This window comes from Argiope bruennichi, chromosome 2 (assembly GCF_947563725.1).
Source record: "Argiope bruennichi chromosome 2, qqArgBrue1.1, whole genome shotgun sequence".
NCBI lineage: Eukaryota > Metazoa > Arthropoda > Arachnida > Araneae > Araneidae > Argiope > Argiope bruennichi.
Genome location: NC_079152.1, coordinates 13,495,109 through 13,514,784, shown reverse-complemented (window position 1 = coordinate 13,514,784; position 19,676 = coordinate 13,495,109). Strand labels below are relative to the sequence as shown.

Here is a 19,676-nt window from a genome sequence, read left to right as displayed (position 1 = left end):
AGAAAAGTATGTCTATCAATTTATTATAGGGGTTTACTTAATCTCTACCAATAATAAAGAGGAATTTGTGTGTATCTGTGTGCTTATATTCAACATAAATGCAAATTTCAACCTACAGCTACCAAATTTGGTACATATATACTTTTGAAGATGATTAATCTGCCCTTCTGAACAAAGTTTTGAAATTTTCTATAATTTAAAATTAAAAGAAATTTGATCCACCCAATTTGGCACATATACACTTTTGAAGATAGTAATGTGCACCTCTGAAAGAAATTTTTTTTTGAAATTTTATGCAATTTAAAATTAATCAAAATTTAAGCTACCAAACTTGCCGCATATAGACTATTGAGGATGGTAATGTGCACCTCTCAACGAATTTTTAAAATTTTTATGTAATTTAAAATTAAGCGAGATTTAAGTTACCAAACTTGGTACATATGTACTTTCAAGAATGGTAATCTGCTCCTTTGAACGACGTCTTGAAATTTTGTATAATTTAAACAAAATTTAAGCTACCAAATTAGGTATATACATACTTTGGAGGATTTTAATGTGATACTCTAGACGACGTTTTGAATTTTTATATAATTTTAAATTAAATGAAATTTATGCTATAAACCTGGCACATATATTTGATGATAGTAATCTTCTTTTATATATATATATTTAAGTAAAATTCTTGCATTTTCCCAAGATGACTTCTGAATATATTACAACACAAAAATTATTTTTATTTTAAATTATTAAAAAAATTATCTTTTTAATTATACCAACATTATTTTTTCTATTTTTACTTTAAAAAATATTTTAAGTGATTTTGCAGCAATATATTTCATAATTGCAGTGAAATTCAAATAATTTCCAATGTCTCTACTAATATTTCATCGGGCGTTTTCTCCCTTTGTTGATGATCAAGATATGACTCGGCTTATTTTTTCATACTGAATAGGTTCCAGTGTATGTCATACTTTATGATAATTGCTGGTGAGATGAATTTGGAAAAATCATTCACTGATTCAAGTTCGTTTTGATCGATGATTCACCCTCCAGATTATTGTTGGTGAGATGAATATGGAAAAATCCCTCACCGATTCAAATTCATGTGAATCACATTCTTTTTGATAGATGATTCACTGTCCAGATGATTGTTGGTGAGATGAATTTGGAAAAAACATTCATTGATTCTAGTTCACGTGCTTTTTGATCGTTGATTCACTATCTAGATTATTACTGATTAACTGAATTTGGGAAAGATAACTTATGCCCATGATTCTGATCTAGCCTTTGCGTTTGGTAAAGCTGCAAAGAAAAATCGTTTCGAAATTCTGTAAATTCAATCGTGATCATCCGTATATTTTTGTCCATAATTTCATCATTACATTTGACAACCATCTTTACTCACCAAATTTAGCCTTGTAATTTCTTTTGTTCTTCAAATGCAGAATTCTCATGTAAAACTGCCGGATATAGTGGGGAATCGATAAAATAATAAAGTATGATACATCCAAATCCAAATTTGGATGACTGCCTAAAATTTTTCGAACATTGTAAGGGGAGTTAAAAGAAGTTTAGTGCTCCAAGAAAGAAGCATTTGCAGTAAAAGATTAAAGCCTTTAAAATTTTGTGCCAAATTTTTAAGGCTTTCTTTCGCGTATTTCTTGAATAGCTTTCAAATGGAAATTCCAAATGCGATTGCAATGATTTTAAAATTCCAGATGCGATGTTAATATATGACTATAAAAATGTCAAATGATATAATACAGATTACAAAATTGATTAACTTACCCAATGTAAGTGTCGACGTCACGGAAGTTATACATAGTGCAACGAGCGGCCTGAAAAATGAGACAAATCGAATCAAATTGTTTACTACTATGAAACATACTGGATTTTATTTTATTTGATTATAAAAAATGCAACAAATATTTCACGTTCTAATTAAAAAGACGAAAAAAAAAAAAGGAATGAACACATGAATATATTTTACTTACAACTATATCTCCGTAATCAATGATGAGTTTACTATCTTTCACAGGGTAGAACATCTACAGAAAAAAAGTTTCAAAGATTGACTCATTAACAAAAATGATTAATTTCAATAAAATAAAAATTGCTTGCACACAATTAGAACCACACATTTTAAAAATTTAAAAAATATAAATTAGATAAAAATCTTAACCAGTTTCTTAACTATCCTCGTGCTTGTGGAATAATCTGCTTTTATACGTATTTCCGTTTTTATTTTAGGATGAAAAGAATTTGATGATTCATGATCTCAATTTTGATGATGATGATGATGATGATTCATGACCGAATGGCAACATGATTTGGATACAAATGATGAATAAATAAATGATTTTTAACACGAAACGTTTCAAAATATATTATTCAATTTTCATTTCAAAACATACATTAATTAATTTAAAAAAAATCAATTTGTATAATTTATAGTGGAAAGGATTGTTAATAAGTTTTTAAAAAATATGATGTTTAAATAAAGTTATTTCATCAGATAAAAGTAAAAGTGTTTTAAATTTTAGTAGGCTGAAACTTTATTATCAAAAAAATTCGTTAGCAAATCTTATTTTAATAAGAGTAGGAAAAAATAATGTTGCAAGAAAAATACCACAAGATGGCGCCAATAGTCATTTTAAACAAACCTGCGGTTCCTGGGGATTATGCTTGCCTATCAAGTGCCACTTTCCATCCTTATCAACCTTGTAGCCAGACACAACCTTACCTGAAAAAAGAAAATAAAAGCAGAACTTAATTTGTACTATGGCAATACGTTAAAATATTCATTTCATAATAATTAACAAAAACCATTAATTAATTAATTAAAATTGCATTAAACGATTAAATTCCTTAAGTATTTATGAATTATTAAATTATTATGTTAAATTGTTCCATTTACATGTAAAGCATTCTCATAGATACACTGGAAATTGACTAATTGAACCAAAAATTTGTAGCTATTCAGTTTAAGACAATTCTATTTAAATTTACAACTAAGAAAAAAGAATGTGTTCAAGAAATGAGTACAATTAGAGCAAACGATTTTTTTTTTAGCTAAATAATTCAGTAAAGATTGATTTTTATATTTGATATGCAATATTGCAATGCTTATAAATCTTCATTATATAATGATTAAAAGTTCAATTGTGTGAAAAACTATATATAAAGAAGAGTAAGATGTTCATATATTCGATAAAAGATAAGACATTTATTTTCAATTTACATGTATAGCGTGCTTTTAGATACAATGAAACTTGGCCATTTCGAATTCGAATTTAACGCTATTCAATTAAGATAATTCTATTTAAATTTACAACGAAGAAAATATTTTGTTCAAGATGTGAGCAAACGATTTTTTTTAGCTAAATAACTCAGTAAAGATTGATTTGTATACTTGATATATATTAGTGCAATATTTGTGAATTTTGGTTTCATACTGATTAAAATTTAGATCATATTGAAAACTGTATTAAAGTAAAGAGCAAAATGTTAATGCATTTTTAAAGAAAGCAAGAAATCAAAAAAATGAATACAGTAGCAAATAAACTTTTAAAGCTAAATGTGTCAATAAAGATTTCTTTTTTAATATTTAAAATTTTGAATAAATAATACTGAAGGAAAATAAACATTGAGTAGTTTTAATAAATTAAATAATAATAATTATAACTGAAATAATGATAATCCTACAAAATGTCGTAGCAACAATAAACAGTATGTAATAACAGTAATGCTAAATGCACAACTCATGCACTGAAAGGGTGAAAGTTTCAAGTTTTATCAGGAAAGAATGGCTCGTCACCAAATAATAGGTTTCAGTCTTGATAATAATGTAATGACAGATCTAATAAGAGAGCGGCGTAACAAACAATTCCTTTATTTATAGTCTTATATATGTACTCAAGAACAACTTGTTCTCATCTAGGTTATTATTATTTACAAAGTTCACAAACAATTGAAAGTTAACCATGAAATAGTTCCTCGTTCAATTAGAAGAATAAAAACCACAAAAAACGCTAACAGATTGTTAAATCAAACGTGTACTCCAGGGGTAGTTCCAAAAATTCACCGATCTTCATCGGGTGGATCTTAACACAGAAACTCGAATCACACGGAGCTTCTCACAAAATCAGGAACACCTTCGAACAATCACGTCTCTCCGACTTCTCCTTCCATGCCTCTCACTGCTCTTCTCCCTTCTCTTCAAAAATACCGCATTTTTATTTCTGCCTCTGATTTTTCTCACTGGTGAATTTGAGTTCATTATCACCCATTAGCTGCTCAGCAGTGCTTCCTCAATGGTCTCTAGTCGACCGTGGGAGTGTCTGTTAATGATTCATCTTTGAAGATGACCCTTCCCGAACACATGTTAATTATATTCAATTCACAGGTAAAGCAGGCTAAAGTCCACCCGACTTCAATACTTAATGACAACGGTTGCTGATGATCGATCGTTTCTTGAGGATGAAAGGAGCCCTTCATAATGGAAAAAGGCTTAACACCTAGATTTGACGTTCTTTTCCCTTGAAGCTATGATGGATCTCTTTGAAACGACGAAACGCACATCTACTCTCCTTTATCTGGATACAACTAATGACAGACATAGTGAGCCTACTAGGAAGGAGAATCCCCCATCTGGCAGTCCGAAGGCACGTAACAATGTATGGGTAATAGGTGACGTTACATCTGGCCGGAATGCCAATTATCAGGTGAGGGAAACTGGGGAAGTTACAAGTTTATCTGACTAGTGGGAGTAACGATGTCGGATTGAAAAGAGTCTGCTATATTATGAGTTACAAGTTAAAAGCTAAAAGATAATTAGAAATTTACGGGAAAAATAAAAAAATAATAAAACATATTTTTAGAACGCTAACAAGTATTAAATTAAAAAAGTGTCATTAAAATAATTTTTTAAAAATTTATAGTGCCTCTCACCTAAAGCGTGCGTGTGAGTTCTAAATGCAAACGGATGTATCACCACAGGCTCGTCGATTCTGCAGGCAGATTCGAAATGTTCTAAAGAAAAGGGAAAGGAAAAAAAAAGTTAGCAGTGATTATAGATTTAGAAATACAATGCAATAATTTTAATAAACTACTGTTTAATACACAAATAAATGTTTTGTTAGTGAATCCATTGAATTTCTTTATTACAGTTTGTGAATCATTTTTTAGAAAATAGTAGATGTAAGATAATTTAATGTAACGAAGGCGCATATAAGTTTGTTAAAATCCCAGAATTTCAAGTAAATTCTGTTCACTCAAGAAATGATGAATAATATTTCATAGGGGAAGCTGTGGAAAATCAATCAAAAGAGGATTAATATTTCATGGTACAAGCTGCGAAAATCATTCAAACAGTATCAGTAAGCTGATATGACTATACTGACTATATTCAAAGACACTGTATTAGTTATACAGCAATGAGAAGTGCAGCATCGATGAACGACATTAAACGAAATTTACCCATTTGGGGATGTAGGACATCTACTAACTAGATTCAAAATGGCAGCAGCTATATAGATATGATCGGCTAATATCATGCAACGAGTTATTGCTTACATTGAGATATAGAAGGAGATCTACTGATTAGATTCAAAGGTCAAAGTGGGTGTTTAGTTATGAAGGATTCATCATCGGTGACTGACGTTAAACGTGTCATTTTTCAGAAATGATTCAAATCTATTGAATCATTTCTGGTTGTTCTTTACCCTGTGTTCTATCTGTGAGGTGTGTGAAAATTTAAACGAAAAAAAAAAATCTGGTACTAGCTGCTCGAAGTGCCGCTACCGACGATAAACCTATACTTAAAAGACAATTTGAACTGAACTAAATTGGATCAGAAGTGAGAATACAGATTCTTAAGAATCGAACAAAATTTTTGAAGGCAAGAGCGGGGAAAAATGAAGGAGGGATGGCCAATCACAATAAGGTGGGCAGGAATAGAGATTTTGCTGTTTCCTTTAAGCGGATTTCACACGAGGCCAACTATTGAGCGCAATAAGAGGCCACGCCTTCTTCAAGAACATCACGTGACCTCAACGGGACAATGGCAAATGGTTGTCTGATGAGGACAACTATTTGCCATTGTCCGGTTGCGATCATGTGATCTTCATGAAGTAGGTGTGACCTTTAATTGTGCGCAATAGTTGGCCTCGTGTGAAATTTGTTTTAGTGTAAGAAAGGAGAGAGGAGGAGCAAGATTTAGAGTTTTAGTGGTCTGACCAATGAGGAGGTTGTTTTCTATGCATGGGCGTGTTGTAGAGACATGGGAGTTTCTTGTAGAAGTGCGATAAGACTTTTCTTGCCTGTTTTTGATTCAGATCTAACAAGAGAATGTCTCCTTTTATTAAGGAAGTTTTCACTCCAAGACCTTGCTACTGAGTTGGTGGGTGTGGTTATACCAATCCAACAAATCAGCGTCTTTCCATTTTTAAAACTGAGATGTCTGAGGGACAACAACGGATATTAAAAAGGAAGCGGAAAAAAAAGATATATCTTTTTATCTTGACAGCATCAAGATAAAATCAAGAAAATCTTGAGTAATTTTCCTGTCACGGCCCATGTTTACGAATAAATACTTCTTTCTTAGTTAATAGATTTCTAGAGATATCTAAAATTTATTGTTCCATTAAAAATATTCAGTGACTCTGCTCATATGTAAATATCATACAATAACAAGTAGTTTGATTATAAGCAGAATTTTAAAGTACTCATAATCAAACATAAGCGCTAGATAAAATTAATACCCATCTAGCTTTCATTAAATATTCATCTCAATATTATAAAAGTTCTGTTAAAGGATGCTATTTCTGCTTCTAAATGATTTTTTGTTTGAAATCATGCAATAACAGTACTGAAAATAAAAATAAATAAATAGATAAAAATAAATATAAAAAAAGCAATTACCTTCTTCTCCAGCCCTTATAACTCCATTCGTTCCAAGCAAATAAACTCCCGCCGTTTTCGTCACCCTGTAAAGAAGAAGATTACATAATCTGAAGGAGGGTGTTATGTAATTGTATAATCAATAGTACTGAAAACATGGGATATATATATATATATATATATATATATATATATATATATATATATATATATATATATATATATATATATATATATATTATTACTTATAATTATCAATATAAAAAGGACCTGATATCCTTTTAAAGAAATTTGAAAAGAACTTTTTAATGAGCTCATAAATAATTCAATATTTCTCAAGAAAATAATTCTAAAAAAATCGTTTGCTTTGCACTTAAAGTTATTTTTTCTTAATTTTTAAAAATCTTTTACTTTATTTCTAACCTTATTTTTAAAACTCTTCTGCAAAAAGTCGTTTGCATTTACTAGAATTTATTCTTTAATAAAAGGTTTTTAATCAATTATGTTATTTCAAACATAAAACCTTCAACCTTAAAGTGTCTCTTTAAAAATATTTATCCGAGAGAAAATTTGTAAAAATTTATCTTTTTTGCCAAATTTAATTTTTTTGTAATTTAATAAAAGGTTTTTGGTTTTTCCACGTAGCGTAATTTTAATCGATATTTAATTTAAATTTATTTATTTAAATTCACGAACAAATAAGAGATGAAAAGGTTTTATAAAAATACAAAGATTATTTAAAGTAAAAAAATATTAAAAATATAAAGCGTTACTGTATACTTGATATAAATAATAAAACGTATATAATTGTGCAGCTACAGTGAAAAATGTTCAGTTAATTGCAAGAGCAACATAGTAAAAATGAATCTTATAAAAAAGGAAAATTAGAAAATTAGCTGTTTTACTAAATTAGTGGAAATTTTAAATCAGAAACTTTAATTGATATATGAAAAATTTTTTAGAATTATTTTTAATTTAAAAATAAGTAAAGAACTTGAAAGTAAAAATTGCATAAATTTCTGTCATGCCATTCGTATCGCGGTATAAAATTTCAATTTTGAATGCACACAGATTTATTAATTTTTCACAAAACTGTGAAAACATTATTTAAATCATCTTTGTTTATTTTAAATTTCTTCTCTTTATTTTTAAATAAAGCTTACATATCAAAGTTGTTTAATACCTGTTGGTTTTACTTGGTAGCATTGTGAGGATGATTCCTGAATTGTCAGTTCCACCACCTAAATGTGAAACAATATTTAAATAAGAAGTAATAGATGATGAACCAAACGCACATATGTTACTTTTAGAAATAAATGAGCATAAAATTTTAGTTTCATAATTCTGTAAAATTTCTTACGGCTTAATGACGTACGAAGTTTCGACAACAGCAAGAAGATTTATATGTACATTTCGAATCATTCATTTACAATATTGCAATGAATCATTCATTCTGCAAAATGAATCAATTTTCAAAATGTTTAATTTTAAAAATTTCAAAAATGAAATTCTTCATATGCTGTTTAATTTTTATTTTTTGGTGATTTAGGAATTTTTCTGAAAATTAACAATTCTATTCATATGAAATTTATATCACTCATTTGAAAGACTAACGAATCATCAAGATGTTTTGATTCTTTTATAACAGTTGACTATTAATTAACGTGACAAGTTTAATAACGTAGGAAAAGTTTCTTCAACATCAAGAAGCTTTATATATATATTTCAAATCATTAATTTGTATGGCTATAATGAATCATTCATTCTGCAAAAAATTCAGAATGAATTATGAAGAAATTTTTCTATGACATTTAATTGTTACAGTTCGATGATATATAGATTTTCATTAAAAATTGAAGGAAAAGAATCAATGTCGAGCTTAAAATAATTTCGTCAATGTTTATGAGATTAAGTAGAAAAAAATTCCAGCTTACTTAAGAACTTCTCCACGTGGGCATAATGTACTTGCAACACCAGATAGTTTATCCCAGTACCTTTTCCAACTTTGAACGCAACTCCTATAAGAGAAAAAAAAACATTTAAAAAAAATGGAATTTTCTTGGATTTTAACACTTTTTGAATTATTAGAAATTGCTAATTAAAACTTTTCAAGGACATTTAAAAACAAAAAAAATCGTTATTGTATCCTTAAAGTAACTCTAAAAAATAAATTCCAACTTTCTCAGTATGATTTTTATAGTTTAATTGGGGTTCGGCGATCTGATAGAACTATCGTGGGGAAAGTGAGGTATAGGTACCCTGCGTACCGATCTCAAGGGGCACTATAGAGTTCAGATGTGACTATCTTTATATCACATATTGATGATGTTACATTTTTATCAGATGTTAGTATCTTTATGTCAAATATTGATGATGTCACATTTTTATCAGATGTTATTATCTTTATTTCAAATATTGATTAGATTTGAACATCTTTATGTCACATATTGATGATTTCACATTTTTATCAGATGTTAGTATCTTTATTTCACATATTAATCAGATTAGAACATCTTTATGTCACATATTGATCAGATTAGAACATCTTTATGTCACATATTGATCAGATTAGAACATCTTTATGTCACATATTGATCAGATGTTAGTATCTTTATTTCACATATTGATCAGATTAGAACATCTTTATGTCACATATTGATCAGATTAGAACATCTTTATGTCACATATTGATCAGATTAGAACATCTTTATGTCACATATTGATCAGATGTTAGTATCTATCACATATCGATGATTGTATTCCACATATTGATGATTGTATACCACATATTGATGACTGTATATCACATATTGGTGATTGTATGTCTCATATTGATTAGTATCATTATTTCACATATTGATCAGATGTGAGCATCTTTATGTCACATATTGATCAGAAGTTAATATCTTTATGTCATATATTGATCATATATTAGTATCTTTGTCACATATTGATGATTGCATTCCACATATTGACGATTCTATGTCACATATTCTGCCATGGTTCAAAAGCCATTCTAAACTGAGCTATGATTATGATTGAAATCAAATCCAGTAATAATAAATTTTAAAAATCAAACATTATTTACATAAATAGCTCGATAAAAATAATTGTTTAAAAGATTATAAATATTACAAGAAAAGAAGAACAAGTCTAAAAATATTAAATGCAAGTAAAAAAGATTTTAAAAAAAAGCATTTTTCTCAACCATCAAATTTTGCAAGATTAGAGACAATGAATGAAGATATTAATCAAGGTGAGATTTAAAAGAAAGGCAGTCTCATTCACAAAAAAAATCAGCAGGATATGTAGAACATATTGGTATTCTCTGGCTAAAAATGACAGGGCGATGAGTGTAGCGATGGTATCCTACACAGAAATGAGCCAATTTGACATTCAGTTCTTGTATAAGAAAAATAGGTCCCAAATTAGTGAAAAGTTTGATGAGTAAAATTAAAATGAGGATTCCATTTTTCTTGACAAGTAGGAAAAAATTCAACGAATAAAAAACTACTTGATGTCTCGGTACGGTTAATCATAGGAGATAATCGAAATCCGAATTATATGAAAATAACTACTACTGAGCAGGATCTGCGTGGTAGATGATGGCTTTATTAAAGTAGTTAGTTCCAGCATGGTAAACGATGGCATTACTAACTCAGAAGATTTCTGCGTGGCGAATGTTACACATGGAGTAAAAACACAACAATACAAGAAGAACAAGGGATGCAAAAAATGACATTCTGTCGTCTAGAAACGGTCAGGGCCAGTGTTAAATTATAAAAATATTTCCCACATTATGATACACTTACTACAGCCTGAGAAACTCATTGTGGATGTATGGGTGATGGTATTGTTGAAGCATTATGAGCCATGAACCCTCTGAGGTAAAAATACATTATAGGATGGATTTGAAATCAAGAATGTTCTATTATTCTTGTATGACACCTTATTTTCCAGAAAAAGCGAGAATCAGTGCCAGACTATCCAAATTAGGATATACCCAATAGAACCTTGGCAAAATTCACATGGTAATAATTCACAAGGTAAAACTCCCATCCATGGTTCCACGGACATTGCTATCCATGATACATACGAGACAAAAATACAGTATTACAGAATGAGCTAGATTGGAAAGAATGTTCAGTGTTTGTTGTCTTATCTACAAGAGATTGGGGGTGTGGAGGGTGGGAGACAGGGCCAGATTAGAAAAACATTTTATCTCTTAGCAACATTGGCATAAATAGCATGAGTTTTAATTTCATTCATCAATCTGTATGAAGGGTCAACAGTGAAAGTATTAATCTACCTTCTGGGAGATGAAGGGGAGGAGCATCCTTCGCCCATGCGTAGATGATCTGAGATCCCGAGGAACAGGTGGGACCTCGAGGGAATCCAGATTTCTGACCGCTCATTTCGCCGCAGTCCCAAACAATCCTGGGACTGTCCCTCTGCCACCTTCCAGGAAGTTCACACCCATACAGCAAGATGTGGTGGGCCGTGTGCATGGATGCATTGGGGGTGAACTCGACTGAAAAAGAAAATGAAGTATAAATATCTAATAAAGAATGAAATTATATATCATGAATCACACAGTTCTTTATTTAGAATCTTTTTTTTTTGTATTTTTATTTAAATTGACTTGTTTCATGTTTGCAAAGAGAAAATTAGTAATACGCTTTTTATTAAATTTCTAATATACTGGTGTGAAAACTCAGATATTCTCGAGGGCAGTACACTGTTTTAACCCATTAGTTGCTATGATCCCCATTTGGAGATTTCAGAATTTCACGTACACTACTCGAGGGCAAAAATATATTTGGTACGCCAAATAGTTTAGTTTTATTCTATATATATTAAACAATATTGTGTTTGTCAGAAGGTGTGTATTCTGTGCTTTGTTTCTTTACATGCGGACAAATTTGAAATTTATCTTTCTGTTGAATGGATTAAAATTGTCCTATTCGAAGTAATATATTTTCGGTTTGGTTTTATATTGTAATAAAACACCTTACACAAATATGCAATTTAGAGGTTGCTGTTTCTAATGGCATTTGTCATAGACAAGCCCACTGACGAAGTCAGTGATTTTAAGTTAAGGGTGCGTCTCTTGTTTTTCAATAGCGCCATCTAGGCCCAAGAGTACGTCTTAGCTACACAACCGTCACAACCCTTTTTACGGGGCGGACTTCATTCACACCTTTCATTCACACATTGTACTTTAGACCTGATTCAGAAAACGATCACCCCTGATCCAGTATCCCCCAGTGGTTTTACTCTCGACATGGATGACTTAGCGACCACGACAAATTTATACATGCGCCAGCCACCACACACACAGAGAGAGAGTATTCGGCCGACGGGGTTCGAACTCGTAACCCAAGGGACACAAAACCAACGCCCTACCAAGCAGGCTATCCCAGCCCAATTTAGAGGTTACAGTAACAATCTGTTATTTACTCAGTGTTTGAGTTTTATTTATTTTTTATTGAAATGATTTTATTGTTCAATTTATAACGATGCTCTATTTAAAAAATATCGAATATTTTCAAAACAAAATACAATTGAAATATAATTATACTGTTCCACATTTTTTTTTTTTTTTTGCATGTATATAATTTTTCCAACCAAAAATTACAAAAAATAATGGCAGTTAATGGGTTAAGATTTACACAATCTAATTATCAACTACTTTCTTAATTTAAATACATTTTTTTTTATTTTTCATCTACTATGCAACTTGGTTATGAATTAATGAATTTTGAAGATCCCGCTATATTTATTGTAATAAATTTCATATTAAATTTTAGAAAATAGTGTAATTAATAATTTTTTTTAAAAATCTACTTTTTAATACACTTAAAATGCTATTTTTATTCACTTAATTTGACTTTATACCGTTTTACTAGTATTAAACTGTAGTGATTATACTATTTTAATATAAATAAAAGTAATCTAGGTTATGCATGTATTATGCTCCGCATATCCTTCTAAACAAATGGACCGACTTTAACTTAACTTCGCAAATTTATTATTTCATACTAGTGAAAGAATACAATTAACTTTCCAATTTAACTAAATATTCAGTTACCTAGAAATTAATCGAAATTATGCTATTTTGCAGCAGTAATTTCGGAGCAAATTATTCCAATAGAAATATTTTTATGTCAATTTAAAATTAAAAATTTTTACTTTTCAATGATATCAATGTTATTTTTGTTCATTTTTTTCTCAACATGAATCAATTTTTCACAATTTAATAAATATTTAAATGGTTGCAGACGATTTCTAAACAAAGCAATCCATTGTTAAATAATTTTTAAAACATTCAGCTTTTTTAATATGTGTGCTTCATTTAAAAACATTTTTGTAACGCTTTCAATTGAAAAAACTCTAAATTTTATCTAATTTGATTAAAAAATTATTGTGCTAAAATCCATTATCATCTGTATCTGCTTCTTGAATGAAACACTAAATAAGTAATATAAATAAAAAGAAATAGAATTTTGATTAGTGTATAAATTTAGTTCTTATATAAAAAATACTAATAAATTGTAGCAAAAACTAGCAATCGGTAGTTTTTAAAAGTCGTTTGGTATTATCATGAAAAAAACATCTGCATAATTTCTTATGTAGGCTGGAATGTATGAATGCATAAATATGTATACATTTGTCGAGAAAGTTTAATACTTTAGTGCAATGCAAACCATTCATGCTTTATCAGCAATTTTATCAAACATTCTGCTCTGCAAGATCAGCGAACAGATTGAATCGATATTTCCACTTTCAGCTTTTTCATGCACTTATACATGCCAGGCAGTTTTTCAGTAAACATTTGGATGCTGCGTAGCGTATGCAGGTATTGAAGTGTGTTGATTTAATAATTATGGTAAATACTCGCACCTGCTGTCTGACGCACTTTGTTCTCACGCAAATATATGATAAAATTTTAGTTCTTTTCGGCAAATCACATCTGACTGTTTAAGCGAATAAATAAAGTCTGGTAATTCCTATACCTTCTAGAATATACAACAGGCTGTAAGAAATCATTTACATATTGATGACGTTCCTCTCAGATTTTGAACTTTGAATCTTACTTAAATAATAGGCTAATACATTCACTTTAAAAATGCTATATATTCAAAAGTATTATACAAATAAAAATGAATAATACATTAAAATAACCACAAACTCATCAAGTTTTCTGCACACTCTTAATGTTCTATGTGCACCTCTTAGGCCACACAACACACATCCATGTGATAACTGAATTTCGTTCCACTCATTCTGTCAATGGTCATCATTGATATTGATTAGTTCCCTAAGCGTTTCTAAGGTTTTTCGTTGTAGGAATACATAAAAGAAATCATTAATTCAGTGTTCAAATGGGGTGCTGCCCCGTCTTATTGAGAGACAAAATTTCTGGAATCATCACCCCAGTTGTAGAAATCGCAACGTAACCAAGTAAATTGCACTAGATGCAGACTTCTCACAGAAGAAAAATGGTCTTAAATTTTTATCTGTGAACTTGCACCTTATTAATCAGGCAATAGCAAAGCTCAATAAAATTCGTTTAATGATAATCCTATATCACATTTTCGTCAAATTTTGAAACTTAGACAATAACAAATGCCTGTATAAAATATTTTTAATTAAAAAAAACTGTATTATAATAATAAATTACATTGTTAAAATATGTACAAACACTTGTTTTCGGAACGAAACGCATTGCCCTATTTTAAATGGATTCCTATCGGAAAAAAAAAATGTTTCGCATTAAGAGTAATATCTCCCACCAGGTGGCACCTCAGAAATGAAGACAATAAGGTACATGGAGGACATGGTAGTTTGTTCTTGCCACCCGAACGGGTACAGAAAAGGCGGGGTTTGGCTACCTACCGTCAATGACGGGACATACTTCCCACAGGAAGAGTTGTGCCGTGGCCGGAGATGGCTCTTAGAACTCAATCACAATTCCCACCAGTATTGCTGCCACGGTAGTAGCCAGATTTGGGAAAGAATTACGTTTGTTAAGCTAGGTTCCATTGTAATTCTAAAAATATGTTTGTTTTTTAACCGATGGAGGTTTGAGGAGAGGAAATTCGCCAAAATTAAGAGTTTGATTTCTTTTGAAAATTATATATTTTTTTCCTATTAGAAGAAGATAAAAATGACATGTTCTTGCTGAAAATATATATTGCAAGAATATATTCAATTTTTCCTTAGTTGGAAAGTTACTTAAACTTTTTCAAATATGAAATAAATTTCATGCATGAGTGAAATAAAATATTTATGCGAAATATCACATTTTTGCAGCGTCGGAAATTTGAATTCATTTCATCTTGCAAGTTTCCATTCCACTACTTAAATCAATATTTGAAATCGTGTTCCAACATATTTTTAAATTTAGCGGAAGTGGTCACCCTAAAACTTTCTCATATAGTCTCTAATAAAAGTGATATCCTAGAGAACGCCTTGCATAACATTGGTAGTTTATTTCAAAATGTTTTTGAGTTTTCTTTGTCACAGATATACGGACTGACAATTTCTAAAAACGTGTTTTACGAACACAGGGAACACGTGAAGATTCTTCAAAACATCACATTCGAATATTTTGAAGATTACTATTCTTTCTCTATACTACATATACTAGAAAGTAAAAAAGTTAAAAATAAGAAATCATCAGAGAAATTACATTTCATTTGAAAAGAAAAATGAGAAAAATAAATTCTAGAGATTGCACACATCAGAGCAACACAAGAGCCGCATTTTATGTACGAAGCAATTCATCATAAATATTACAAAGCACGTATCAATCGCATTGGAGCTATGATATGAATAAAATAAATGAAAAACGTTCCCCATTTTTGCTTTTTTTATACGCTGACAATTCTTGTCTCCTCGAACCGAATTTTATGAGCGAGTTTTATTGCCATATAAAATGAAATATAAAAGCACATTCGTTTTTTTCTTATTGAACATCGTATATTTACAACCGTAATAGTATTTCATGCTTTGTGCACTTTCTGTGTTAGCGTTTTGTTCCTATTAAGTCTGAGTCTGTTCCTATAAGAGGTGAATTGATCTATTTTGGGGCAACTGCGCACAATAAGAGGTTCCATTTTTAATGAACTGCTCAATTTAACTTCACATTTCTATTAATTTTTACAGTCTCACGCACAAAGTATAGAGAAGCTATTGTAATCGTAAAAAGAAAGAAATCGAGATTTTGACAAATTTCTACGTTCCAGAAATTCCTGGGTAATAAAAACACATCTTTGGAATTAAATTCGTATATTTGTCAGTCAGGAAACACGATAATTCAAAAACGTTTTGAGTTAGACGGATAAAATTTAGTATAAAATCTTACGACCAAATGTGTTGATTTTTTATCAAATTTTGAACGAAATCCTTCCAGAGGAAGTCTCTTTGTCGGACTCTTCGATTACAAGGGAAATCGATAGCCACAAAGTGAAAAAAACTAAAATTTTGTACACAAGTTTATTATCTACATTATCGATTCTTATCGAATTTTGAACAAAATCCTTCATCGATTGACCTCTGCCGGCCTGTCCTTTCACATGCTATATAGATGCAATAACTCGTAAACGGAATGAGTTAAATATATGAAATTAGGTATGTTATATTTTAACGACAGCTGTCATTTCGCGCCAAATTTTGGTGCCAATCAGCCAACAAAAAGACGTTTGAAATACATATTCTCGTTACAGTAAAAATGTTAGATACATGCCAAAGATTTACGTTACGTAACGATTGTTCGCTAAGGCTATTGTTCGTAACTATTGTTCACTAAGGTTCTTTTTACTAACTATTGTTCGTAACTATGCAGCCTTAACGAAGGCCCATAATTTTATACAGGGGTTTGAGTAGGATAAGAACCTTAATTGATGAGTACGTGAGGACGTTTCGGGGCGACCATCTCCCCTGGTTAACATGATATGTTTAACCAGAGGTATAATAATTAATTTTTATAAGTTTGTGATTTTATTTTTTAAAGACCTGACTATGCGATATTCATGTTTGTATACAATATTATTTAAACAGACGCTCGGTATTTCTTTCCTAGATGTCTGCTTTTATTTACTTATTCTTACCTTTTCAAAGAGTGCGAATTTTAAGCTTTTTAATATATCTCCTGCCTAATTCGAACACAATTTCAGACCAACAGATGCCATAACCGCATTATGTTCGCCAATAAATTAGATTTTTTTAAAAGAAAAGCAATTTAAAGTTTTATATATATATATATATATATATATATATATATATATATATATATATATATATATATATATATATATATATATATATATATATATATATATATATATAAAACTTTTCTAATACTGTCGGCTAAATAATATGTAGCATATTTGGGTTTAAGTAGAATGCAGGTTGAACAAGCAGTGAAGAGACTTTGTATCTTTAATTTCGTTTTATTCTATTCTGAGTGACAGGCATGATTTTAACAAGAAGGCGCAGCTCGGCGCAAAAAGCAGAAGTAAGAAAGAAGGCAAAAACGGTGAAAAAGGGACGAACACATGATCACTAGCCTTATATAACATAGGATTTCTGACCACGTGTCAATGCAATGACCTTTGATACCTTTTCAAGGGTAACCGAAGATATCACTTTCTCTTGATACGTAGTACTACTGATGGCGCATTAGTTTTACAGAGGAATTAATTAAACCGAAAGTGGAATTGGATCACGAAATAAGAGAATATTTTAGAATGAAGGTACGATGGGCTAAATTAAGATAAAATCTTGAAAATTAATTTGGGATTAGATTAAGAGCTTAAAATATCATTACATTACATTATATATATATATATATATATATATATATATATATACGTTGGAGAGACAATTTATATATTTAAATTAATTTTAATATCCATTTCGTGAAAGCATAATTATTTACAAGCAGATACGTGGACAAGGCACGTCCAACACAGCGTGGCACAAAAGGGGAAGTAAGAAAAAGCGCGAAACAAATGATCACTAGTCTTATATAAGATGGGAGTTCCGGCCACGCGCCAATTGAATACACGTTACCTTGGCAAGGGCACCGAAAGGATCACTTTCTCTTGATACGTAGATTGATGGCGCAGTAATTTTTACAAAGGAATTAATTAAACCGAAAAGGGACTAAATGGGAAAGGGGACTTTTACTATGGACTAAATTAATCTAAAGTTTTGGAAATCAATTTGGATTAAAATAAGAGTTTAAAATATCATTACACACACACACACACACACACATATATTTATATAAAGAGAGAGAGAAAGAGAAAGAGCGATCTAAATACGAAACAAGCCCTATCGTGGAAGTACGCAAGAAAATCGAAAGGAAATTATTTTCATCGTTTAAATTGATTCTAAAATAAATTTTAAAATTTAAACGTTGAATGCAAAATTATTCATCTATTACCTCTATAACAAAATAATGTTCGACAATTTATGTGTATTTTGCACTGCGTAAATGCTTTGTGTTATACAATACAATTTTGGAATTTTTTATATTTAGCACGTGCGATAGGGCTCACTAAATGCGTTTGTATAATCTATTATATATATATATATATATATATATATATATATTTCTTGCGATCAATTTTCGTAAGAATTTCTTTAGTATCTTTATTCCATAAAATAATTTGCGAGAGGGGTCCCCCCGAAACTTTCCCGCATTCTCACTAATAAAGATGTTATTACCCTCTCCCATACCTACTTAATAATGTGGGTAAAGCCTTGAGAATGGCCATGAGCACCACGAGTGCTCAGATTTATATTTTCCAAATTCCGCACATGAGGGCTGCGTGTTTCGGATTGTAAACACGTGCAAAGAAAACAGAATATGCATTTTGGATGACATTTTTAGATCGATCAACCTTCAAATGGGTCACTGAACTGTAATTTAGTCACAAGGTCACATATAAATATATTTACCACTGCATTTATAAGTAATCTCGCTTACAGGCACGTGAAAGTTTAAAAAAAAAATGGTCAAGCTTTTGTGAGATTTGGTTTAAAATCTGATTAAATTCAATGCTTTAAATGCTAAAATTGTATACCAAATTTCTTTTACTTAAGTTGTTAAGTCTTTGATATATCGCTTTTTTGATGATGCTATCCATTTTGACAGTCAATTTGATGAATTTTTTTCTCCAAATTTAGCAATATAGATACTAAATCGGTATACCAAATTTTATCTGTCCAACTTTTTATTTTTTTTAAAATTATGATGTTCTTTTACACTCGGACAGCCATCCATCCGGCGAAAAGATAACGTACCAAATTACATTTGTCTAGCTCAAAACATTTTAAAGTTATTTTGATCACAGATAGACATAATTCCATATGTCTTAAACGTTAAAGATTCGTTAACAAATCGAGGCTGAATTGTTCGACGATTACAGTAATTTATCTTTATATACTTCATAGACAAAAAGTTAAAATATTCCTTGATGTGCTTTTATTGCAAATACCGATGAGGTAACTCTTTCTTAATTTACTCGATTAATTACATTTAGAATAGAAATATGAAATGAAGATTTAGGCAACAAAATAATAAATTCGAAATTTATTAGTAATTTATAAATTTTTTTGGAATGCCATTCGATCATGTTTAGGAAGTATAATCTAGTATTGTTCGATGATTACAGTAATTTATCTTTATATACTTCATAGACAAAAAGTTAAAATATTCCTTGATGTGCTTTTATTGCAAATACCGATGAGGTAATTCTTTC

The 19,676-nt window shown here is 30.2% G+C and overlaps 1 protein-coding gene across 1 annotated transcript in view; it reads right to left on the bottom strand.

Moving 5' to 3' along the window:
• LOC129955758 (peptidylglycine alpha-hydroxylating monooxygenase-like) overlaps positions 1–19,676 on the bottom strand; it is a 35,085-nt gene that overhangs the window by 1,236 nt on the left and 14,173 nt on the right. Inside the window, exons 3-10 of the mRNA XM_056068249.1 lie at positions 11,210–11,431; positions 8,835–8,918; positions 8,084–8,141; positions 6,922–6,986; positions 4,951–5,031; positions 2,664–2,743; positions 1,995–2,048; positions 1,789–1,838 (exon numbers count right to left, since the gene is read on the bottom strand). Of these exons, the coding sequence (XP_055924224.1) occupies positions 1,789–1,838; positions 1,995–2,048; positions 2,664–2,743; positions 4,951–5,031; positions 6,922–6,986; positions 8,084–8,141; positions 8,835–8,918; positions 11,210–11,431 (694 nt within the window). The remainder of the gene's footprint in view (positions 1–1,788; positions 1,839–1,994; positions 2,049–2,663; positions 2,744–4,950; positions 5,032–6,921; positions 6,987–8,083; positions 8,142–8,834; positions 8,919–11,209; positions 11,432–19,676) is intronic.